A 20,765-nucleotide genomic window follows, 5' to 3' on the forward strand; every position below is an offset into this window, starting at 1 on the left:
TTCACAGCTTCCTGTTTCTTCTTGTTTATCTGACCGTGTGTGTGTGTGTGTGTGTGTGTGTGTGTGTGTGTGTGTGTGTGTGTGTGTGTGTGTGTGTGTTTCTAGCTGGGAAGTGATGCGTTTCCTACTGTCAAACCTGCGCTGGTGGATGGAGGAGTACTGCTTTGACGGCTTCAGATTTGATGGTGTTACCTCTATGCTGTACCATCACCATGGCATCGGTAAGGCAAAGTTTGTGCGCATCTCGTATTTCAGGACTGGGTTGTGTGTGTGTGTGTGTGTGTGTGTGTGTGAAGCATGTCATCCTCCTCTCCTTTGAAACCCACAGTGCAGTATGAACCACCGACTCCAGAAGCAATAAAGAATAAGGCCATTAGGCGTCTGTGTTGAGAGGACTGACTGATCCCAGCCATCATGTGGGGACATTTCCGATCTGAACAGCTTGTTTCAATTAAAGAAACATAAGGAGACTATAGTGTTACTGTTGCCTAATGAATTAACTTGTGTCTAAACATGAAAATGTTCAAAAGGCTCGGGATAAAAAAAACTATGTTATGTTTTGTTGTTTTTTTTAAGATTATGTTTGTTGCCTTTGTATGGCCTTTGATTTGACAGGACAGCTAAAGATACTGTAGGAAAGGGGAGAGAGAGGGGGCATGACTTTCAGCAAAGGGCCGCGGGTCGGAATCAAACCCGGGTGGCTGCCAAGGACTCAGCCTACATGGGGCGCACACACCCAAGCTAGAGGTCGCCCCTCAAATTATGTTTTATAAATAAATGTAGTTGCGTGAAAGACAAAGAAATAAGGATACTCAAAGGCAGAACAGGCACTATACTGGAGCCTGATTGGTTGACAAAACCTGTTACTTAAATGTTGGCAGTAATGCATTAAGAAAAAAAACGTTATGTGACAAATTAGACCACTGACCCCCATTTGATAAGAAAGTGTATGAAACCCATGACCGAAATAGTCAAACATTCTGTCATTGTGTTTCTTATAGATGGAGTTCTAGTGAAAATAAATGATTCCCCTTTTTGCTGGGGCCCCACTGGAACCCTCTAAAGGACCCTTAGGGGTCTCGGGACCCAGTGCTTAATTTGTAAAGTGGGAGGTCCTGGAGAGCAGAGCGAGGGTGGATCCGGTGACTCAAAACGGGGGTTGGAGGGAACGGAACAAAAAATTAATTTACACTGCCAACGTAGCTTCTCTGACTAAAAAAGCCTAAACAACGCTGTGTGTACATCAGGGCAATGTTTATTTTAATTTCAGAACATGCACTGCATGGGTACGAAATGTAATGTCTCCACATTCTTGATCGGCGGAAACGATTTTTCCTTGTTTGGGATCCGACTGGCCAGCGTATTTGAAAAAGTTAAGCAAACTTTGTTGTCTTTTTGACATTTTTCCCCTGAGTGGAATGAGGCTAACAGCAATCTCAACCAGCACAAGTGCTTGTGTCACTTGAAGTGCCTCCCCTCCCTCCGTCCCTCTCCCCCCCCGTCTTACCCTGAAAATTCACCTCAAAACGCATCGAAAATGCAAACACGAGATTTTTGTGGAACTTCAATGGGGAATGAAGACTAACAAGACAGATAACAACATTGAACACTACACAAACAGTAATTTATTTTTTTCATTTAGGCAATTTGTCGTAGTGACACAGGAGGTGCCGGATCCAATAAAAAAGGTTCCGGATCCAACGTGTTCCGGCATGTTCCGGCTCAAATTAAGCCCTGTCGGGACCCGACTTTGGGAACCCCTACCTTAAGAGACATAGCAATGCACCAGCATGATGAATGTTAACACAGATGTAAACATATTACACATTCAGCTTTGAAATTGTTTTAGCAAGGAAATGCATTTACACGTTTGTCAGGCCTTCTGGATGCAGAGAACGCATTTTGATGGCTGAATGTCCACCTTTTCTAACTGAATTACAAACAAAATACAATTTTAAAATGTAAATCACACATGTCTATTAAAAAGAAAACTGTGAATACAAATCCTGAGGGCCACAGATAGACATGAAAAATTGAAACTTTACACACAGAGCACGAAAAAGAATTCATGGTCATCCACAGTAGCAGTCTGTAATATGCGTGTAATGTTTTTATGAATATATTTGCATATCCTATAAGTACTGGTATGTGCTACTTTCCAATCTCAAATGTGGCATCTTACTGTGTAGCTCATGTACTTGTGAGCAGAAAATGAATCAATGACAGATGTCCATGTACTAGTTTCTAAACCGAAAGAGCCTGAAATGAGCCATATAGAAAATAACATGCATATCTTAACCTTTTGGGACTGTTCAGACAGAGAAAGATATGAAGTAAAAGAGTAGCAGCATTTAACAAAGAAAAAGTGAGGAATGACGGACTGGGTGGAAAACATGATGGTGAGTGTTGACTGTGTGGGTGTTACTCCTCAGGCTCGGGCTTCTCAGGGGACTACAGTGAGTACTTTGGCCTACAGGTGGATGAAGAATCTTTGGTTTACCTGATGCTTGCCAATCACATTCTTCATACCCTTTATCCTGACTGCATCACTGTTGCAGAGGTAAAAACACGCTCTACAACACACTGCAGCATCCTCTTCCTTTGCAATGACACTGCCCCCAGCTATTATTAATTAAAAGCACTTATTAGCAAGGCATAGCTTACTTACGTATTCATTGATGTAATTAAGAAGTAATGCAAAAAGGAAATGGGATGTCACTCTGTTTTTGGCCTGTGGTATAGGATTTTTATCCCTTTTTTAATATGCGAGCTATGGAGTGGCATTGATGTGATCTTTGGCTGACTACTGGGAAAGAAACGTGTGCACATAAAGGGAAAATGTGATATGAAATGATGTGATATCTCTGCAGGATGTGTCTGGGATGCCTGCTCTCTGCAGAGGAGTGGAGGAGGGAGGACTTGGTTTTGATTACCGACTGGCTATGGCCATTCCTGATAAGTGGATTCAGGTAAGATGATTTAATTTAATCTAACTTGTGCCCTCTGTTTTTTTTGTTTGTTTTTTTTTCTTCGTTTTTTTGTTCTAGCAGCTTTAACAGACACTGTAGGCCTCTGCTCACCAATAAACTTCTGTATAAGCCACAACTACAGTAGAAGGAAAACAGAAAGAAGCTCAAAACAGAGATGAAAGACAACGGCAGTGACAGGGCATGTTAGGAGGCATTAAACACTCTTGTGCTGTGTTACAGCTGAGGCTGTTGCTAAGCGTTTGAGCCTTTTTAAAGAAGCTTTCAAGTGTAAAACTTGTCTAGCAGTATAGTGACACAAGGACCTTGCCCGGTATTTTCCTGGAGGAACCTGCACAGTGTTGTGCTCCAGTGTAACCTGAACGGACGTGGGTGCTTAAAACACCAGGGGCCTCATGTATAAACGTTGCGTAGGCACGAAAAGCTTGCATACACTGGTTTTCACGGACACTTTGTGATGTATAAAAAATGTACTTGACGTGAGAATGTGCGGGCCGTCAGCAAAGTCTTTTCTGGCTCTGTAACGTGGCGAATTCTAACTGAAAAGTGCCGAAAATCACCAAACATTACAAAATAAAGTTTCTACTTCACTTACTGGCATACGTCTGTGAACAAAACATAATTATAGTCACTGATACTCCATAAAAGTTTGTTTATGTGGATAATGTTTCACATCTTTCACACTATTAACTGTTTAATTTGCAGGCTACTTAACCTCTGTTGAACATGAGGACGGGAAATGAATGAAAAATCCACTTAGAAAATACTTTCAGTCATCCTCTGTATTTCCCATAGATCAAATATCTTATTCACTGTGCAACGAAAAGATTGGCCCGGAAAAATGCAATAGTGTCTGTGAGTCTGTAGTTGCTGAGGCTCAGACACCCATGGCGCACAGGAGGTTGGACGCACGGATCCATCTCCCCAGGAACAAACGCTGTGTCGGGGGGGCAAACTCATGTGATGCGTATTTGATCCCGTGGATGATTTGTAGGCTATTAAGTGAACAAGGTCTACCCGGTCCGCCAAACACTGGGCCGTCTTGACTGTCTTAATTCTGCACATATTTCTGTTACTGTAGTCCTATTTACTATTTCATTATTTCATCCATGCGTGGCACAGCGGGTCCGTGCGCACTGTCACCTGCCGTGGAGACGCTGGCCTCACTAACCTCTCCTCCTCTGAGTCGGGTCTCCCTCGCGCTGGACTCCGTTTCACTGAGCGTACTAACGCTTAGAAAATAAATAAATGGCATTACATCAGTGAGTTCATACTGCTTATTGTGCGTAATTTGGACTGACACTGAGATGCATGTTGTTCTTTAACTGGTGTGCCGCTGACACTATTCTCTTGATTTCCACTTCGACATTGGACTTTTTTTTTTTAATTTCTGCAATGGTTCGGTGCATTCACTGACCGGTCACCATTTGCTATTCTGGGCATTTTCTTTTTTTGCTTATCTAAGATGACAAACCTCCAAACAGAACATTTTTGTTCTCGCCTCTACCTCCGCGATCAGCACCTCAACCTCACAGTCGGTGAAGCGGGATAACCCGTTGTGATTGGACGAAGAATGACGTCGGGGGCGCATTTATAGTAATTTCCATATTCATTTATGGGAGGAGGCAAGGCGGGGTCGGTGGCTCGTTCATGTGCGCTCAATTTCACGTTGATTGTGATGTATAAAGGAAAGGTGTGCAGGACCTGGCGTACGCCCGGTTTTATACATGTGAATATTTCTGTGCGTAGGTACTTTTCAAGTTTTGGCCCTACGCCATCTTCTGGTATGAAAGCTGCGCAATCTTTTATACATGAGGCCCCTGGAAACTAAATGTAACATGCCCAGGGGGAAATAGTACAAACATTATCAACTGACTTCTGAAAGTTAGGAGCACACTATGAATGCTTACATGCTTGCAAGTTTCCTCTCTAAAACAATACAAACAATACACTCAGTGACAAGACAGTATTGCTATAGAATATTACTTGGTTAAAGACTTTCTTTGTGAAGCTTATAATCAGTGTTGGGCGACTTACTTCCAAAATGTAATACATTATAGATTACTACTTACTGTCATTTGAGAGTAATCAGTTATATTACAATATTACTGGCTCTGAATTGTAATGCTTTACACTACTTTTGCATTACTTTTGAGTTACTTTCACCAAAATAAGTTTGACTTGGCAGGTAGCTTGTGACTTTCACCACCGGATCAATAAAGTCTCCTCTTTATCCACTTTAATACATCATAGATTATTCATACTATTTTGTATAATTAATATGAATAGTAACTAAAAGTAACTAAAGCTATAAAAATAGAGAAGTAAAACGTACAATAGGCAAGTAGGAGAAAATGAAAATACTCAATTAAAAGTACCTTACAGTTGTATTGAAGTACGGCATAGTTACTTTCCACAGCTGATGAAATACAATGGTATTTACGTGTAGCAAGCCTCAACATGAATTCCCGACACACAGCTGTCCGCGCTGACGTACCGTCTGGGACACAGATGTTGTCCGTACCGTCTCTGGTTCTGGCTCTGACCGCGGGAACAGTGACGGGACAGCTCGCGTCAACGCAGCGTAATAACTCCTGAAAATAATATCCATCTCGCAAATGTATCCGTCTCTGCAGTCATCTCAACCATCGAACACAGCAGCAGGAAATAATACTCACAGGGCAGTATTTGTGAAAGTCAAAATATGTGTCGGACCATTCTGAATGAAGTATTGTGGAGCTGCGGAGACAAACCCTATCCTACAGACTGGTTGGTACAGGTCCTCGCCAAAAATCTCAATATATTACATTATATATTACATCATTATTACAATTTTTTTTATTTTTTATATATATATTTTGCAATGAAAATGAGAATGAATCGTATCGCAATCGCAATATCAGTCAAAATAATCACAATAAGATATCTTCCTCATATCGTGCAGCCCTACTTCTAATGTTCTTGACTCTGTGTCATAGCCTTACTGTAACTCTACAGGAAGTGCTGTGGTTAGCTGCGTTTTAGCATTAGCATGCATTAAACTCAAAGGTGTTTTGGCTTCACGATATACTTGTTGTTTAGTTGTTTCTCAAATGGGGGTATGCGTACCCCTAGGGGTACTTTGGAGGACTGCGGGGGGTACGTTAGGTCTTTGGAAAATGTTTATTTAAAATATATCATTAATGCATAATTCCTAAAATAATGATACACTATGATAATGAATGCATTTAGTGATACATTCTAAATATTTGAAATAAATTAAAAGTATTTAAGTGTTTTTTTTTTTTAAGTTACAATATCATTGTAAACCAGACACTGATGGTGCAGCGCTGTATTGTGCCTCTTTATATAGCTAGGCATTTTGTTGCTACCGGAAATGTTTTGTGCTGGTCGGGGGGGGGGGGTACTTCAATAAAAAGAGATTTCGATGGGGGGTACGTTATTGAAAGAAGTTTGAGATCCACTGACTTAGTGTATAGACAACAAAATCAACCAGGTTCTGAATTAATTTACACATTGATTACTTCCTCGAATAAATGACATTCATTGTTTCAATAATACCAGTGCTGTTCTATACAATACAGTGTTTAGCACCCTGCTGCTATGATTGTGTTCTAAAATAGGAAACCTTCATTTCAATAGCTCAAAGTGCTTTGCATACAATTATCCATCCATCCATCCATCCATCCATCTTCATCCGCTTATCCGGGGTTGGGTCGCGGGGGTAGCAGCTCCAGCAGGGGACCCCAAACTTCCCTTTCCCGGGCCACATTAACCAGCTCCGACTGGGGGATCCCGAGGCGTTCCCAGGCCAGGTTAGAGATATAATCCCTCCACCTAGTCCTGGGTCTCCCCCGAGGCCTCCTCCCAGCTGGACATGCCTGGAACACCTCCCTAGGGAGGCGCCCAGGGGGCATCCTTACCAGATGCCCGAACCACCTCAACTGGCTCCTTTCGACGCAAAGGAGCAGCGGCTCTACTCCGAGCTCCTCACGGATAACTGAGCTTCTCACCCTATCTCTAAGGGAGACGCCAGCTACCCTCCTGAGGAAACCCATTTCGGCCGCTTGTACCCTGGATCTTGTTCTTTCGGTCATGACCCAGCCTTCATGACCATAGGTGAGGGTAGGAACAAAAACTGACCGGTAGATTGAGAGCTTTGCCTTCTGGCTCAGCTCTCTTTTCGTCACAACGGTGCGATAAATTGAATGTAATACCGCACCTGCTGTGCCGATTCTCCGACCAATCTCCCGCTCCATTGTCCCCTCACTCGCGAACAAGACCCCAAGGTACTTGAACTCCTTCACTTGGGGTAAGGACTCATTCCCTACCTGGAGAAGGCACTCCATCGGTTTCCTGCTGAGAACCATGGCCTCCGATTTAGAGGTGCTGATCCTCATCCCAGCCGCTTCACACTCGGCTGCGAACCGATCCAGTGAGTGCTGAAGGTCACAGGCCGATGATGCCATCAGGACCACATCATCTGCAAAAAGCAGCGATGAGATCCCCAGCCCACCGAACTGCAACCCCTCTCCACCCCGACTACGCCTCGATATCCTGTCCATAAATACTACAAACAGGATTGGTGACAAAGCGCAGCCCTGGCGGAGGCCAACTCTCACCTGAAACGAGTCCGACTTACTGCCGAGAACCCGGACACAGCTCTCACTTTGGTCGTACAGAGATTGGATGGCCCTGAGAAGGGACCCCCTCACCCTGTACTCCCGCAGCACCTCCCACAGTATCTCCCGGGGCACCCGGTCATACGCCTTCTCCAGATCCACAAAACACATGTAGACTGGTTGGGCATACTCCCAGGCTCCTCCAGGATCCTTGCGAGAGTAAAGATCTGGTCCGTTGTTCCACGACCAGGACGGAATCCCGCATTGTTCCTCTTCAACCTGAGATTCGACTATCGACCGAACCCTCCTTTCCAGCACCTTGGAGTAGACTTTACCGGGAGGCTGAGAAGTGTGATACCCCTGTAATTGGCACACACCCTCTGGTCCCCCCTTTTTTAAAAAAGGGGAACCACCACCCCGGTCTGCCACTCCTTAGGCACCGTCCCAGACTTCCACGCAATGTTGAAGAGGCGTGTCAACCAAGACAACCCCTCCACACCCAGAGCTTTAAGCATTTCTGGACGGATCTCATCAATTCCTGGGGCTTTGCCACTGTGGAGTTGTTTAACTACCTCAGCAACCTCCACCAGGGAAATTGATGCCAATCCCCCCTCATCCTCCAGCTCTGCCTCTACCATAGAGGGCGTATTAGTCGGATTTAGGAGTTCCTCAAAGTGCTCCTTCCACCGCCCTATTACCTCCTCAGTTGAGGTCAACAGCGTCCCATCCTTACTGTACACAGCTTGGATGGTTCCCCGCTCCCCTCCTGAGGTGGCGAACGGTTTTCCAGAAGTACCTTGGTGCCGACCGAAAGTCCTTCTCCATGTCTTCTCTGAACTTCTCCCACACACGCTGCTTTGCCTCTTTCACGGCAGAGGCTGCAGCCCTTCGGGCCCTTCGGTACCTTGCAACTGCCTCCAGAGTCGTCTGGGATAACATATCCCGGAAAGACTCCTTCTTCAGTCGGACGGCTTCCCTGACCACCGGTGTCCACCACGGTGTTCTTGGGTTACCGCCCCTTGAGGCACCTAAGACCCTAAGACCACAGCTCCTCACCGCAGCTTCAGCAATGGAAACTTTGAACATTGTCCACTCAGGTTCAATGCCCCCAGCCTCCACAGGGATGCACGAAAAGCTCCGCCGGAGGTGTGAGTTGAAAGTCTGTCGTACAGGGGCCTCCTCCAGACGTTCCCAATTTACCCACACTACCCGTTTGGGCTTACCAGGTCTGTCCAGAGTCTTCCCCCACCCCCTGACCCAACTCACCACCAGATGGTGATCGGTTGACAGCTCCGCCCCTCTCTTCACCCGAGTGTCCAAAACATATGGCCTCAGATCAGATGAAATGATTATAAAATCGATCATTGACCTTTGGCCTAGGGTGCTCTGGTACCAAGTACACTTATGAGCATCCCTATGTTCGAACATGGTGTTCGTTATAGACAATCCATGACTAGCACAGAAGTCCAACAACAAACAACCACTCTGGTTTAGATCAGGGAGGCCGTTCCTCCCAATCACGCCTCTCCATGTGTCTCCATCATTACCCACGTGCGCGTTGAAGTCCCCCCCCAGCAGAACTATGGAGTCCCCGACTGGAGCCCCATGCAGGACTCCACTCAAGGTCTCCAAGAAGGCCGAATACTCTGAACTCTTGTTTGGTGCATATGCACAAACAACAGTCAGAGTTTTCCCCCCCCCCACAACCCGCAGGCGTAGGGAGGCGACCCTCTCGTCCACCGGGTTAAACTCCAACGTAGCGGCGCTCAGCCGGGGGGCTTGTGAGTATCCCCACACCCGCCCGGCGCCTCACACCCTGGGCAACTCCGGAGAAGAAAAGAGTCCAACCCCTATCCAGGAGTATGGTTCCAGAACCAAGACTGTGCGTAGAGGTAAGCCCCACCAGATCTAACCGGTAGCGCTCCACCTCCCGCACAAGTTCCGGCTCCTTCCCCCACAGAGAGGTGACATTCCACGTCCCCAGAGCCAGCCTCTGCTGCCCGGGTCTGGTCCGTCGAGGCCCCTGACCTTCACTGCCACCCATGTGGCAGCGCACCCGACCCCAGCGGTTCCTCCCACAGGTGGTGGGCCCATGGGATGGAGGGATGTCCGCCACGTAGCTTTTTCGGGCTGTGCCCGACCGGGCTCCGTGGCAAACCCGGCCACCAGACGCTCGCTGACGAGCCCTCCATCTGGGCCTGGCTCCAGACGGGGGCCCCGGGCTTCCTCCGGGCAGGGTCACTTCATCCCTTCCTCCCTTCCTCGATTTTTCATAGGATTTTTGAACCATTCTTTGTCTGGCCCCTCACCTGAGACCACTTTGCCTTGGGAGACCCTACCAGGAGCACAAAGCTCCAGACAACACAGCCCTCAGGTTCATAGGGACACACAAACCTCTCCACCACGATAAGGTGATGGTTCCCGGAGAATACAATTATATAAAATAAATTAACTTCAAATATAATGAAATAGTAGAATAACATAAAAAAAAAACAGTTTATTAAGAAAGGCTCTGGCAGACTACTGACTAAGAAGGATTAAAGTGAGGATAGCATGTTTAGCTTCTTTCAGGTTTAAGGTAACACTTCAATTTCCATGGAACGGATAACAATAAATATATTTCTACAATCATCAGGTGTAAACAGGTCACATGAATTTTCTTGACCTCTCTTGCTGTTATAGAGAAAGTGGTCTAAAGTTTCTCCCGCCCCCTTATCAACTGAGGAAGGTCTTTGTGCTTTTTCTAAAGCAGTGCTAATTTATTTTTCCTTTTCTCCTTCTTAATCCTACCAACCGTGTGAATGGGAAGGTCATTATTTATCCCTTCAAACACAGCGTTATGGATAAACGATGGCAGAGACATAATTATTTAAATTAAAAGCAATAAAAGCCAAAGAAAGACAAGCTTTCATAATGATAACTTTAAGGTCATCTAGTCACCGATCCAAGCCAAAATGTCTTCTTTATTTTTTTGAAGTGGAGCATTTGAGTGGGCTGGCAGTCAGCTTTACATTTCACTTTGATTCATTATCCAGTCTGAAATGTCTGTCCTTTACACCATGCCAAAGCAAAGGTTATTTGTCTGTTTAAAAGCAATGCATTTTCCCCAACCAGTTTGACAATGTGAATAGTGGAAGATCGGAGACTTAACAACAAACCCTTGAGCCAGTAGGTGTATCACCCTCCACTCATTTGCAAGTGCAGAGAATAATTTCAGCCATAATGAATTCACGAAGCAGCGGGGTCAATTATTTTCACTCTAACACTAGGAACAATAAGCTGTGAAGAAATATAAAAATATATATATATCATTTTAAATTGAAATTATTGGAATTTCCATGAATAAATCTGATGAAATGGCAATAGAGCATGACAGTTTGTAGTCCTAGAATCCAGACTTCCATTGAGCGGCGACCTCCCTCACCAGATCTCTAATGGCTTTTTTTCAAGCTTCAACTGTTTTTAATGTGACAATGTTCCAGTGTTATTTGTGTGTGGGGTTAAAATAAGGTAAATATGTGTTCATTTGTGGAGATGATTGTGCTAAACAAATGAAATTGTCTTCATTGATTCACTGAAAATCCTGAGAATTCTGAATGGACTTTTGTCCCGTTGGTCCACAAATAGACGGCATCGCTCGACTTACAGATGTGACTTTGGAAACCCTGAAGACGAAATGGACAAGCTTAAACTAAAAATAAGATAGGAAGATGAAAAAGAAAAGAAAAAAAGACGGTTTAAAATGGGGTACACAGAAGGTGCCTTGATCTTGCTTTAATTTCTTTTCATCATGTCTGTTTATTATTTCAATTTTAGTGTCATTAGTCCCACTGTAGTAGTGGAGAATTATATATTAATCACATTGTCTTTTCATTTTAGTTTGGACTATACTGTACAGAGGAAAAGCTTGTTTTAGAATAGTGAATTCTCCAGCTCAGTTTTCTTGCCTACTGTCAGAGTTTACACTTGTTCCATGTTTCCTCCACAGACTGCAAGGTTACCATCAGTCATGCCATACAGCATAATGTGCAGCTCCTTGCTCTGCTCTCTTCCAGACAAAATGTAGCTAATGTGTGCACTAGGGGTGCATGATATATCGACTCAATATCGTTATTGCGATATCACGTCGCGCAATATTATATCGTGATAATATATCACCAATATTTAGTTTGTTTTGTGGAGCGCTGCGTCCCGTCCGTCGGCTGTGTGGCTTAGTTGTGTTTGATTTAGAGCCCGCTTGAAACGCTATAATGATCCTGTTTCCTTGGCCAGTTACCGTGCCACTTGCACATGTTAGTGCACGTCAGCGCACGGGTCCAGTATGTGACAAACCCTATGGACCGTACCACGTGTGTGCATATTTCGACAGAGTGACAGTATAAGTGAAGAAATGGATAGAGGCAACAAAACGGGAAAGTCTGCGCGGGAAAGACGCCAGACATCACAATCTTCTGAACACAGCCATACTGAGAAATACAGAGAGCGTTGTGTGGAGCTAATAGTCTTAATTACAGTAGCTTTGTATCAACTCATTTGGCAATGGCTTGAATGGAACGGACATTCAATAATATCAAAAAGTTACACACTAAAGCTTTAAATTGAAATATTAGTTATACAACATTTTATGGGAAAAAAACCCTCACTGCTCCTGATTTGATTCTTAAATCACATACATAATTGACACCAACATTTTATTTGGGCAAACATGGCGGACTTAAAAGGACTCTGAGGTGGATTCTTTATTATGGAGGATATCACACCCCTTAAAAGTATATGGAGAGTTTTGACACCAGATTTAGTATATAAAATAGGTCATTAGCTGGGCCAAAAAAAAAAATTGTGTCAAAATGAACAGGGCGACAGTGATGGGAGACCATTTTTAACTACAATCTGATACAGAATTTAGGTAAGATGATCACAAAAACAGTACCTTGAATAGCAGAATAATATAACATAACACCATCGAGTGATGTGATGCCACCCAGCACTGCTTCAGACTGGATGGGAAATTATGGGCGCCAAATCTTCTCCGTCCTTCCACCAACAACTGTTGAAGCACCCTTTAGCTCGGCACTTGAGTCCAAACTGCCACTGTGGAAGTACTTAATGGCCCACAATGGGAAAACATTGTTTATAACTGTGCAGCGATCAGGTATGACAGTCCATAACTGGATGATGCTGACGCAGATTAGCACAGGGCAAAAGCATGCATACCCAGCCAGAAAAGTTAAGGTTATTATTATATATTTCTATGGCTGAACATTGCTCTCTGTTCTGCTGGCACCAACACCCTGTCGCACATGTGCAGACTTGCTCTCCCAAAGCTTCTTTCAACCTTGTTTTGGAGCAATGTTTGCCTCTTCTGGAGAACTTGGCTAGATTTACTGCGCTTGGGATCAGTACATAACTAACTTATTTTCTTGTTCTCCTGGTGTTTCCTCAAAGCCTGTATTAGTGAGAAATGCCACCCATTGTCAGTATGACACAGTATTTTATGAAAAGGGAAAATATTACAAGTACAAGTACATTTGTAGGAATGCAGACAGGCAGCAGGTTATCTCTGGGGATGTGTCTGTCTGTTTGGGTTGGCTGGAATGTGTGTGTGTGTGTGTGTGTGTGTTTGTGGGGCAAGAGGACGTTTCTTTTTCGTTCGTTTTATATTTGAGGAAAAATGCTGTTTGCAGACTTGTAAGACTAATATAAAGCTGTGCCTTTTTATTAACTTCTACAAACTGAAAGTTATATTTACTCATATTTTGGTGAAAAAGCAAAGCAGAGTGTGTGACCTCAGCGCAGCGTGCATCCTCTTGCACTACAGTTTCTTGTGTTTCTCGATGGGGGAAGTCTATGCATCGTTAATCAAGCCTGTCTCTCACAGCGGTGGGCTTTACTCAATAGTGAGGATGGAGGGAGGAGAAGCGACTGGCGGAGGGAGGGAGGGAGGGAGAGAGAGAGAGAGAGTCCCAGACTTGACCTTCCTCGGCGGTGCTTGCAGTAGCTGTGCAGCAGGCAGTGCTGCACCGCTGAGACACAGCGTCCTCTAAGGTAACCAAAGGTTTCACAGGATTATCCTTGGGACGCCTCTGGAGAGGTTGTTGCTGCTTTTACTTTTCAAACAGTATTGCTTGCAATGCAATCCTCTTCTGGTTGCATTTTTTCAATTACATCTGTTGCCTCCCCGAGGAGACTTGACACCATGTGAATCGTAAAGCTGGAGGAGAGCAAGCGAGCGGCCAAATTCATGTATTACTGTTCAGGGAAGCATTCATATGAACATGCCTTGGCATAGTCAGTGAAGTGCACTCAGGGCCAGCCTTGCCTTTTTCTCACAGAGTGTCAATTAGGGAGGGATTTGAATGGACTGAAGTGGAGCCTCCAGGGGTAGAGACATGGAGCGGGGGGGCAGGCATTCAGGTTAACAGACAGACAGACGGACAGAGAGACGGAAATAGAGACAGACGGACGGAAAGAGAGACAGACAAAGAGACAGATCAACATGGCTGTGAGCTTATTTATAGATTCACATGTGTGCACCAATGAATCTCTCCCGGTTCCTGGAGCGGGGCCTCACGCTGTGTTTGGTCCTCAGCATGACTGATTGATACGACTCATTTACTGGCTGCAGCAGGCTGTTAGGACCAACAGGCTGTGAAAAATTAAGATATCCTAATGAGGAGCAGATAAGGCGCACAGCACAAGTTTGGTTGATTCGATCTGATTATGACCATAAAATGCTGTCACTCCTAATGGATAATGTTACAAAAGCCCTCTAATTTAACAAGCACCCTTCCCTCCAGCTCCAGTAGATTGAGATGTAATTGAAACAATTAGAGACGGAGGAGGTGGAGGGCTCGCCAGCCACGGCTAGGAGAAGAGAAGGCGATGCAGAGAATTCTCCAGCATCCATCTCCTTCTCACAGCTCTTCAACTTGAATGACCTCCGAGTCAATTGTCCCGATTTGTGTTTCTGTTCCTCCATTTATTTTAATTGAATGAAAATAGCAGCCTGGGCAGCTCTCTTTTTATTTGTTTCAGGGAGGAAACTCCATTTCTGGTGCACGTACTTTGCTCTGTCCATCATACTGGAAACACTTTCAATTAACATGACTTGATCAAATTCAGGCTGCAGGCAAGCAATGATGGATTCTAGCTTGTTAATGAAAACATGTCAGCCTTTTAGGGGTGCCCACTCTCTTTGACTACCTCTGCCGGCGTAACCCTCTGCTTGCCTCGTTTAACGTCAGCAATTCAGCTTCATCCTGCTTTATTTTATTAGCTAATTGCACTCTTAAGGCCTCCCTTGTATGGTGTTAACTGGTGGTGATGCTGCTTTCTCCAGCAAACTGCGTGGTGAGCTTAGGAGTGCCATTCAGCCGAGCCAAGCCTCTGGCGGAGACATTTGCGTGGGCAGAATGTTCGTTAATTTCCACAAAAACATGCGATTGAGTGTTGCACACCTTCGTTGCCTGCTCATCTCAGGAGGCGGCAATGTGTGTGTGAAGAGAAGATGTTTCCCATAGCAACGCAACCTCAGTCAACACAGTAATAGTTTTTTCCAAAGACAGGAGAAGCAATATGCTCGGACTGCCACCAAATGTAAAACAAGAGCTTTACACTAAACACGCCTCTGCCTCCGAGTCCTTCGCAGCACCATATGATGGTAGCAGAGAGGATCTTGAATCAGTCACAGCATGTCAGTGGCAGGGAGATGACCTCATCCTGCACTGCTAGTTTTTTTTTTTTTTCTTCATTTTATTTCTGGCTCTGCCTAATTAATCTGGGCACTCTGGTTGGCTCCCGACAGCAGGCTTGTAAAGTAAGATTTGTGCGCTGCTCATTATCATTGATGAAGTGGAGTGTCAGTGGTGCCAGGAAGCTCTGCTGGTCGGGGCTGATGTGGGTGAGCTGGTGGTTGGGAAGTTGTCAACCCAGTCACTCCTTTCTCCGCTCCGACAGTCCCACTCCCAGATTAATTGCTCCCAGACCACTTTTTGCGGTTAAATTGAATTGTAATGATTCATAAGGCAGTGTAAAGTGTCTGATTGTACGTGGATGTGGAGGCGGCCGGGGATGATCCCCGGGGTGTGTCAGTCGTTTAGCTTTTATATTGGAACTGGTGTGGGGGGGGTATTTATTTTCAGCTGGTGTTGCATTCTTAGTTTAGCTGCAGGAATGAAATTCATTTTAAAACTTTGTATCACTGGTGAATCTATCCATATATTAACTTTCCATGATGCTACTTACTAGCCGGGGTAAACCCAGCCCGATCTGCCGGCGATTTGATTTCTCCCTGCAGCTCAGGCTGGAAACCTGTACGTTTATCTATCCTGCTTCGGTTACAAATCTGCGGGGACCAATCACAAACTGGTGGCTCATCCACCTGGTGCGCTATTGGCAGGTTTAACACGATGACGATAGAGAAGCGACGGCAAGCAGCTTTTTGTTTACGTTCAACATGGCGGCCACCGAAGCGCAGCAACCATTCTCTTCATACATCCATGGCAGCAACCCGTTGATGCCGCTGTCGTCGCTTTTTTTTTCGCTCTGCAAAGTACGTCACCCGGATCGTTGGTCTGATTGGTTGAAGGACTATCCAATTGCGTACAGAGTCATTTGAACTATGCCCGTTGATCACGCCTCTTGTGGAGGGAAAATCCAGAGCAGACTCCCCAGACTAATGTTCAGTCTTAAAAGATTGAGCTTGGTCTTGGTGATAGGCAGCTACCCATTCTACCTTAACAAGATACATTTCATTTAAAAATGTCTTGAGAATAGACACCTGGTAACTATGACCCATCTGCCTTGATTATTTGGAAATGTAATCTCCATGACTATTTCTTTTTAATTATAAATCAATTTAAATACTGTAAAGTATCACAACGCTCTCACTATTCACAGAGAAAGGCATACGGTGTTGTACTGCATTCAGAAACTGAATATTATATATATATTGGCATTACCAATATACAGTAACATTAAATACAGAGCTTGAACTGTAAAAGCATCTGTTTTGTTACACATCTTCAAGATTCTTTTTTTTTAACGCCTCAAGCCAAATTAAATGCTTAATTTTTAATATATATATTTCATTCCTGTTTTAGTTTATTTGTATGTGCATTTTTACCTTTTGATATATTGAGAACGACTTTGTATAAGCCCCCTTTGCTCCTTTCATCCCTTACACATCCATTTAGTTTATTATATGTCTTAATGTGCCTGAACACTTCAATCATCTCACATTTCTCTGTAACATTAAAGGTCCAATGTGTGGGAATTTCTCCCATCTAGCATTGAGATCATATATCATCAATCAACTCTCTCGCGCCACGCAGTTCAAAGTACGTATCACAGCTACGGTAGCCTTCACGCTTTTTTCTGATGACGACGATCTCTTGCTCTTTTCAACATCCTTTTTCTTTTTCTGGGCGAAGAAGACTCCTGTTCCTGAAATTTGGATTTTGAATACGTGTGGTCCTCCATGTTTCCTCCTTCAAACTTGCCGGGGCCGCGAGCGTCCCGATACCCATTGGCAGCATTAGCAGCACCTGTGAGTTTATCATGTGACAGCGAAAACGTGAAAGGCGGAGCAGCATGTCCCGTATGTCCCTTACCGGCTAACGTATTTCAAGATGGCGCATGAATATGGAGCGTCTACCCCAGTTCATGCGAATGCAAATGTAAAATGTCAAGCCAATAGGAATACTTGGAATTGATGGTGGTGGTAAATATTCATGAAAAAGGACAAGTTTGTGAACGGGCAACACAGATTTTGAACTAAACACGTTACACACTGGACCTTTAAATGTTCATGACGTAATATGGTAAATAACAACAACAAAAAGTGAATCACTCAAAAACACAAGCTTCACTAAACTAAATAAGCATGTTATTTTAAAGCAATGTAACATGGTGCAAACTAAATTATTATTACTATAAAAATCCAGTTACATGACAAAAACAGGCGGACATTAGATTCAACTTGGCTGGGATGGTTAAAGGCAGTATATGTCAAAGCCTGCTTGTTAATTTAAGACATTATGCTGACGTTTGTTCCAAGCTATAAGGTCCTCAGCATCAGAGGCCTGAACAGTTGTGATGTTGAATTAAAACCAAAGAATGGCCAGCAATGGCTCGGCTCGAGGATCTGAGGCGGTGCTCTGAGCTCAGAGGGAGTTCAGAGGTCTGAGAATCTGTAGAACATGTAGACGAGGGACGCCTGGCTGAGGTTTTCTGGCGGCATTGGCAATGCCTAATATGGCCACACAAGGCTAAGGTGAAGCAGAGTGAATGTGAAGAGATGGTGATATATAGAGCTGCAGAGCCTCTATTTAGGTGGACCAGCCAGTTCATCTCAGACATATTGATCGACACAATTTACTCTCTTTACTCTAAGGATTATGGCTCTGTAGAGTAATATAAAGGTTTCCTGACATGTCAATCAGCTGTCACAGCAAATTCCACCGAGCAGATTTCAACCTGTCACTGAGATGGACTCTGCAACTCAGACAATCAGACAGGCTGCATGTCTATTACCAAGGGTTCTTGGAGGGCAAAAACTCTTTTTTTTCTATTTAGCAATGCTATTGATACTGTGGCTTTCTAACATTTCTCTTGTTTATTATATCATCTCTATGCCCAGCACCACTACAGTCTACGTGGTTATCTTCACTCTGCCTTGTGCTCTTGTTTTTCTTTGTTAGAACTGTATAGCAGCACTGTGTGGGCACATGTGCTTGTGATGCATGTTTTGGTGGCCCCCCTGTTTCCCTCTGACCTCTGAAAATGACTCCTTTCGGCAGGAAGTGTGCATGTAGGCAGGCCATTGGCAGGTCATTGATTCCATGGTGGGATTTATTGTCGAATCCCTCCGTTTGGATGAGAGGCTCTGACCTTGTCCATCTCAGGTCGGGAGAGCTGATGCCTTAACACCCATGGGCTGTAGTGAAGTTATTAAAAACTCCATTTTCGCCATTCAAAGGTAGACATAACTCACATATATAGCGATGTCAAAACAGAGATTGATCTGAGAGAGAAGTGTAACCCAGAAAAAAAACTTAAGAAAGGTAAGAAAGACTGCCAGAACTGAAATACTGAGCTTTAGACATCAGTCAGAGCCCGAATGGATCTCTCAGCTACACATCTATCAAACCCTTTTTCCAATAACCCAACTCTGTCACTGTGTAGATCCTGAAGGAGTTAAAGGATGAGGACTGGGACATGGGCAATATCGTCCACACACTGACCAACAGGCGCTATGGAGAGAAATGCATAGCCTATGCAGAAAGTCATGATCAGGTAGGCGATTATCTCCCAGATCCCACTTTTTAGTGTCAATAGAGTGTGGATTATCTTGCTGTGGGTCATAAAACAGAATCCACCTCTCCAGGCTCTGGTTGGGGATAAGAGTCTGGCCTTCTGGTTGATGGACAAGGAGATGTACACCAACATGAGCACCCTGATTGCCATGACACCCATCATCGACCGCGGCATACAGCTGCATAAGATGATCCGCCTCCTCACTCATGGCCTGGGTGGAGAAGGCTACCTCAACTTCATAGGTGAGTGGTCCTGAAAACACGCAGAGAACCTAACCCTGCAGGTACTGTACATAGAAATGATACTGTATACTAGAATAGACATTAAAAAATATTGTATTACTCCTTGTTATGTGCAGGTCAATACAATCCTGCGTTTTGATGGCGTCCTTTAGATTATTTCAATTGAAACCATCTTTATTTGTATAGGCTATTTCGGCAAAAAAGGCAATTCAACGTGCTTTACATAAAACATTAACGAGCAGTTAAAAACGATTTAAAGAGAATATAAAAACAGCTAAAATAAAATACGCCAGGTATGAAATACAAGAATGAAAGTCACAGTGCAGTGTAAGAAAAAATGAACAATTACTTAAAAAAAGGCAGCATGTACAACCATTATGATAATCCATTACTAATTTACATCACCTGGCAAGCAAACTGCTAAATGTTACCTTGTTTCTCTCAAGTGTGAGGATGTGCTTCCTTTCTCTGCTGTATAAGATTGAAAATTGAATATGTTTTTTTTTTTTTTTTAAACCATTGGTCAGAAAAAACACGACATCACTTGTGGCTTTAAGATTATTTTTTTTTAATCTGAGCCCTAATATACTGCAATTATATATAGCTTGTATTTTGGAATGGATCCATTAAGTTTACACACATTCCAATTCAAAATTCAGGCATAAAATGAGCACATTCAGCTCACAATGTACATACTCGTGATTCTTGATTCAGCTCTCACATAGTGTTTTCATATCACATATCACACAACATATCCAATTGCATCACATTACATGTCAAATACCATTTTTTATATATATATATAATATAATAAAATCATATGATCAGGTCATATTAATACATCAATGAACACTTAAGGTGCAATCGAAGTCATGATTGTGTAGCGTAAAGTCACGTCAAAATTATTTTTTAAATGTGAGCTGACCAAAGTGCTTTACAACCATAGGCAGAAAAACAGGTCAACAGCATACACCAAAACCATTTATGACATATACATATAGGTCACATATACCCAGGCAGAAATCCAGATTAAGATCAATAAACTAATAAAAAAATCATTACATGAAGCCAATTGTAGTGGCAATTTAATTACCTTCAAAAGCCAGGGAAAAGTTGAGCTGTGCTTTCGGGTGCTTTCACACCTACCTCGTTTGGTCTGGACTTTCGGACTTTTCAGGTTCAGCTTTAGAGTTTCGGGTGTGGAAAAGAAGGCCCTTAAACATCTCAGTAGAGGGGGCAGATCTGATGGGTTGGGGCAGTTTGTTCCACAGCCTGGAGTCCTACCTTTTGGTTATGTTTTTTTGTTAAAGGAGTCGAGCTTGAATCATTTCAAATCTCTTTCATGTAATATATTCTTCCTGAATTTGAACCTTTCCCCTCAGGCAGACGCAACATACTCTAGGTGTTCACTAAACAGATATACACTGTATGCTAGGTGTTCACTGAACAGATATACACTGTATCCTACATGTACTGTAGGTGTTTACTAATACAGATATACACTGTACCCTACATGTACTGTAGGTCTTCACTGATACAGATATACACTGTACCCTACATGTACTGTAGGTCTTCACTGATACAGATATACACTGTAT

At 43.7% G+C, this 20,765-nt stretch overlaps 1 protein-coding gene across 1 annotated transcript in view; it reads left to right on the forward strand.

Moving 5' to 3' along the window:
* gbe1b (glucan (1,4-alpha-), branching enzyme 1b) overlaps positions 1 to 20,765 on the forward strand; it is a 146,860-nt gene that overhangs the window by 54,961 nt on the left and 71,134 nt on the right. The window contains exons 8-12 of the mRNA XM_078245751.1: positions 106 to 221; positions 2,433 to 2,560; positions 2,871 to 2,969; positions 18,794 to 18,904; positions 18,996 to 19,167. Coding sequence (XP_078101877.1) covers positions 106 to 221; positions 2,433 to 2,560; positions 2,871 to 2,969; positions 18,794 to 18,904; positions 18,996 to 19,167 — 626 coding nt within the window. The remainder of the gene's footprint in view (positions 1 to 105; positions 222 to 2,432; positions 2,561 to 2,870; positions 2,970 to 18,793; positions 18,905 to 18,995; positions 19,168 to 20,765) is intronic.

Source organism: Sander vitreus, chromosome 3 (assembly GCF_031162955.1).
Source record: "Sander vitreus isolate 19-12246 chromosome 3, sanVit1, whole genome shotgun sequence".
Lineage (NCBI taxonomy): Eukaryota > Metazoa > Chordata > Actinopteri > Perciformes > Percidae > Sander > Sander vitreus.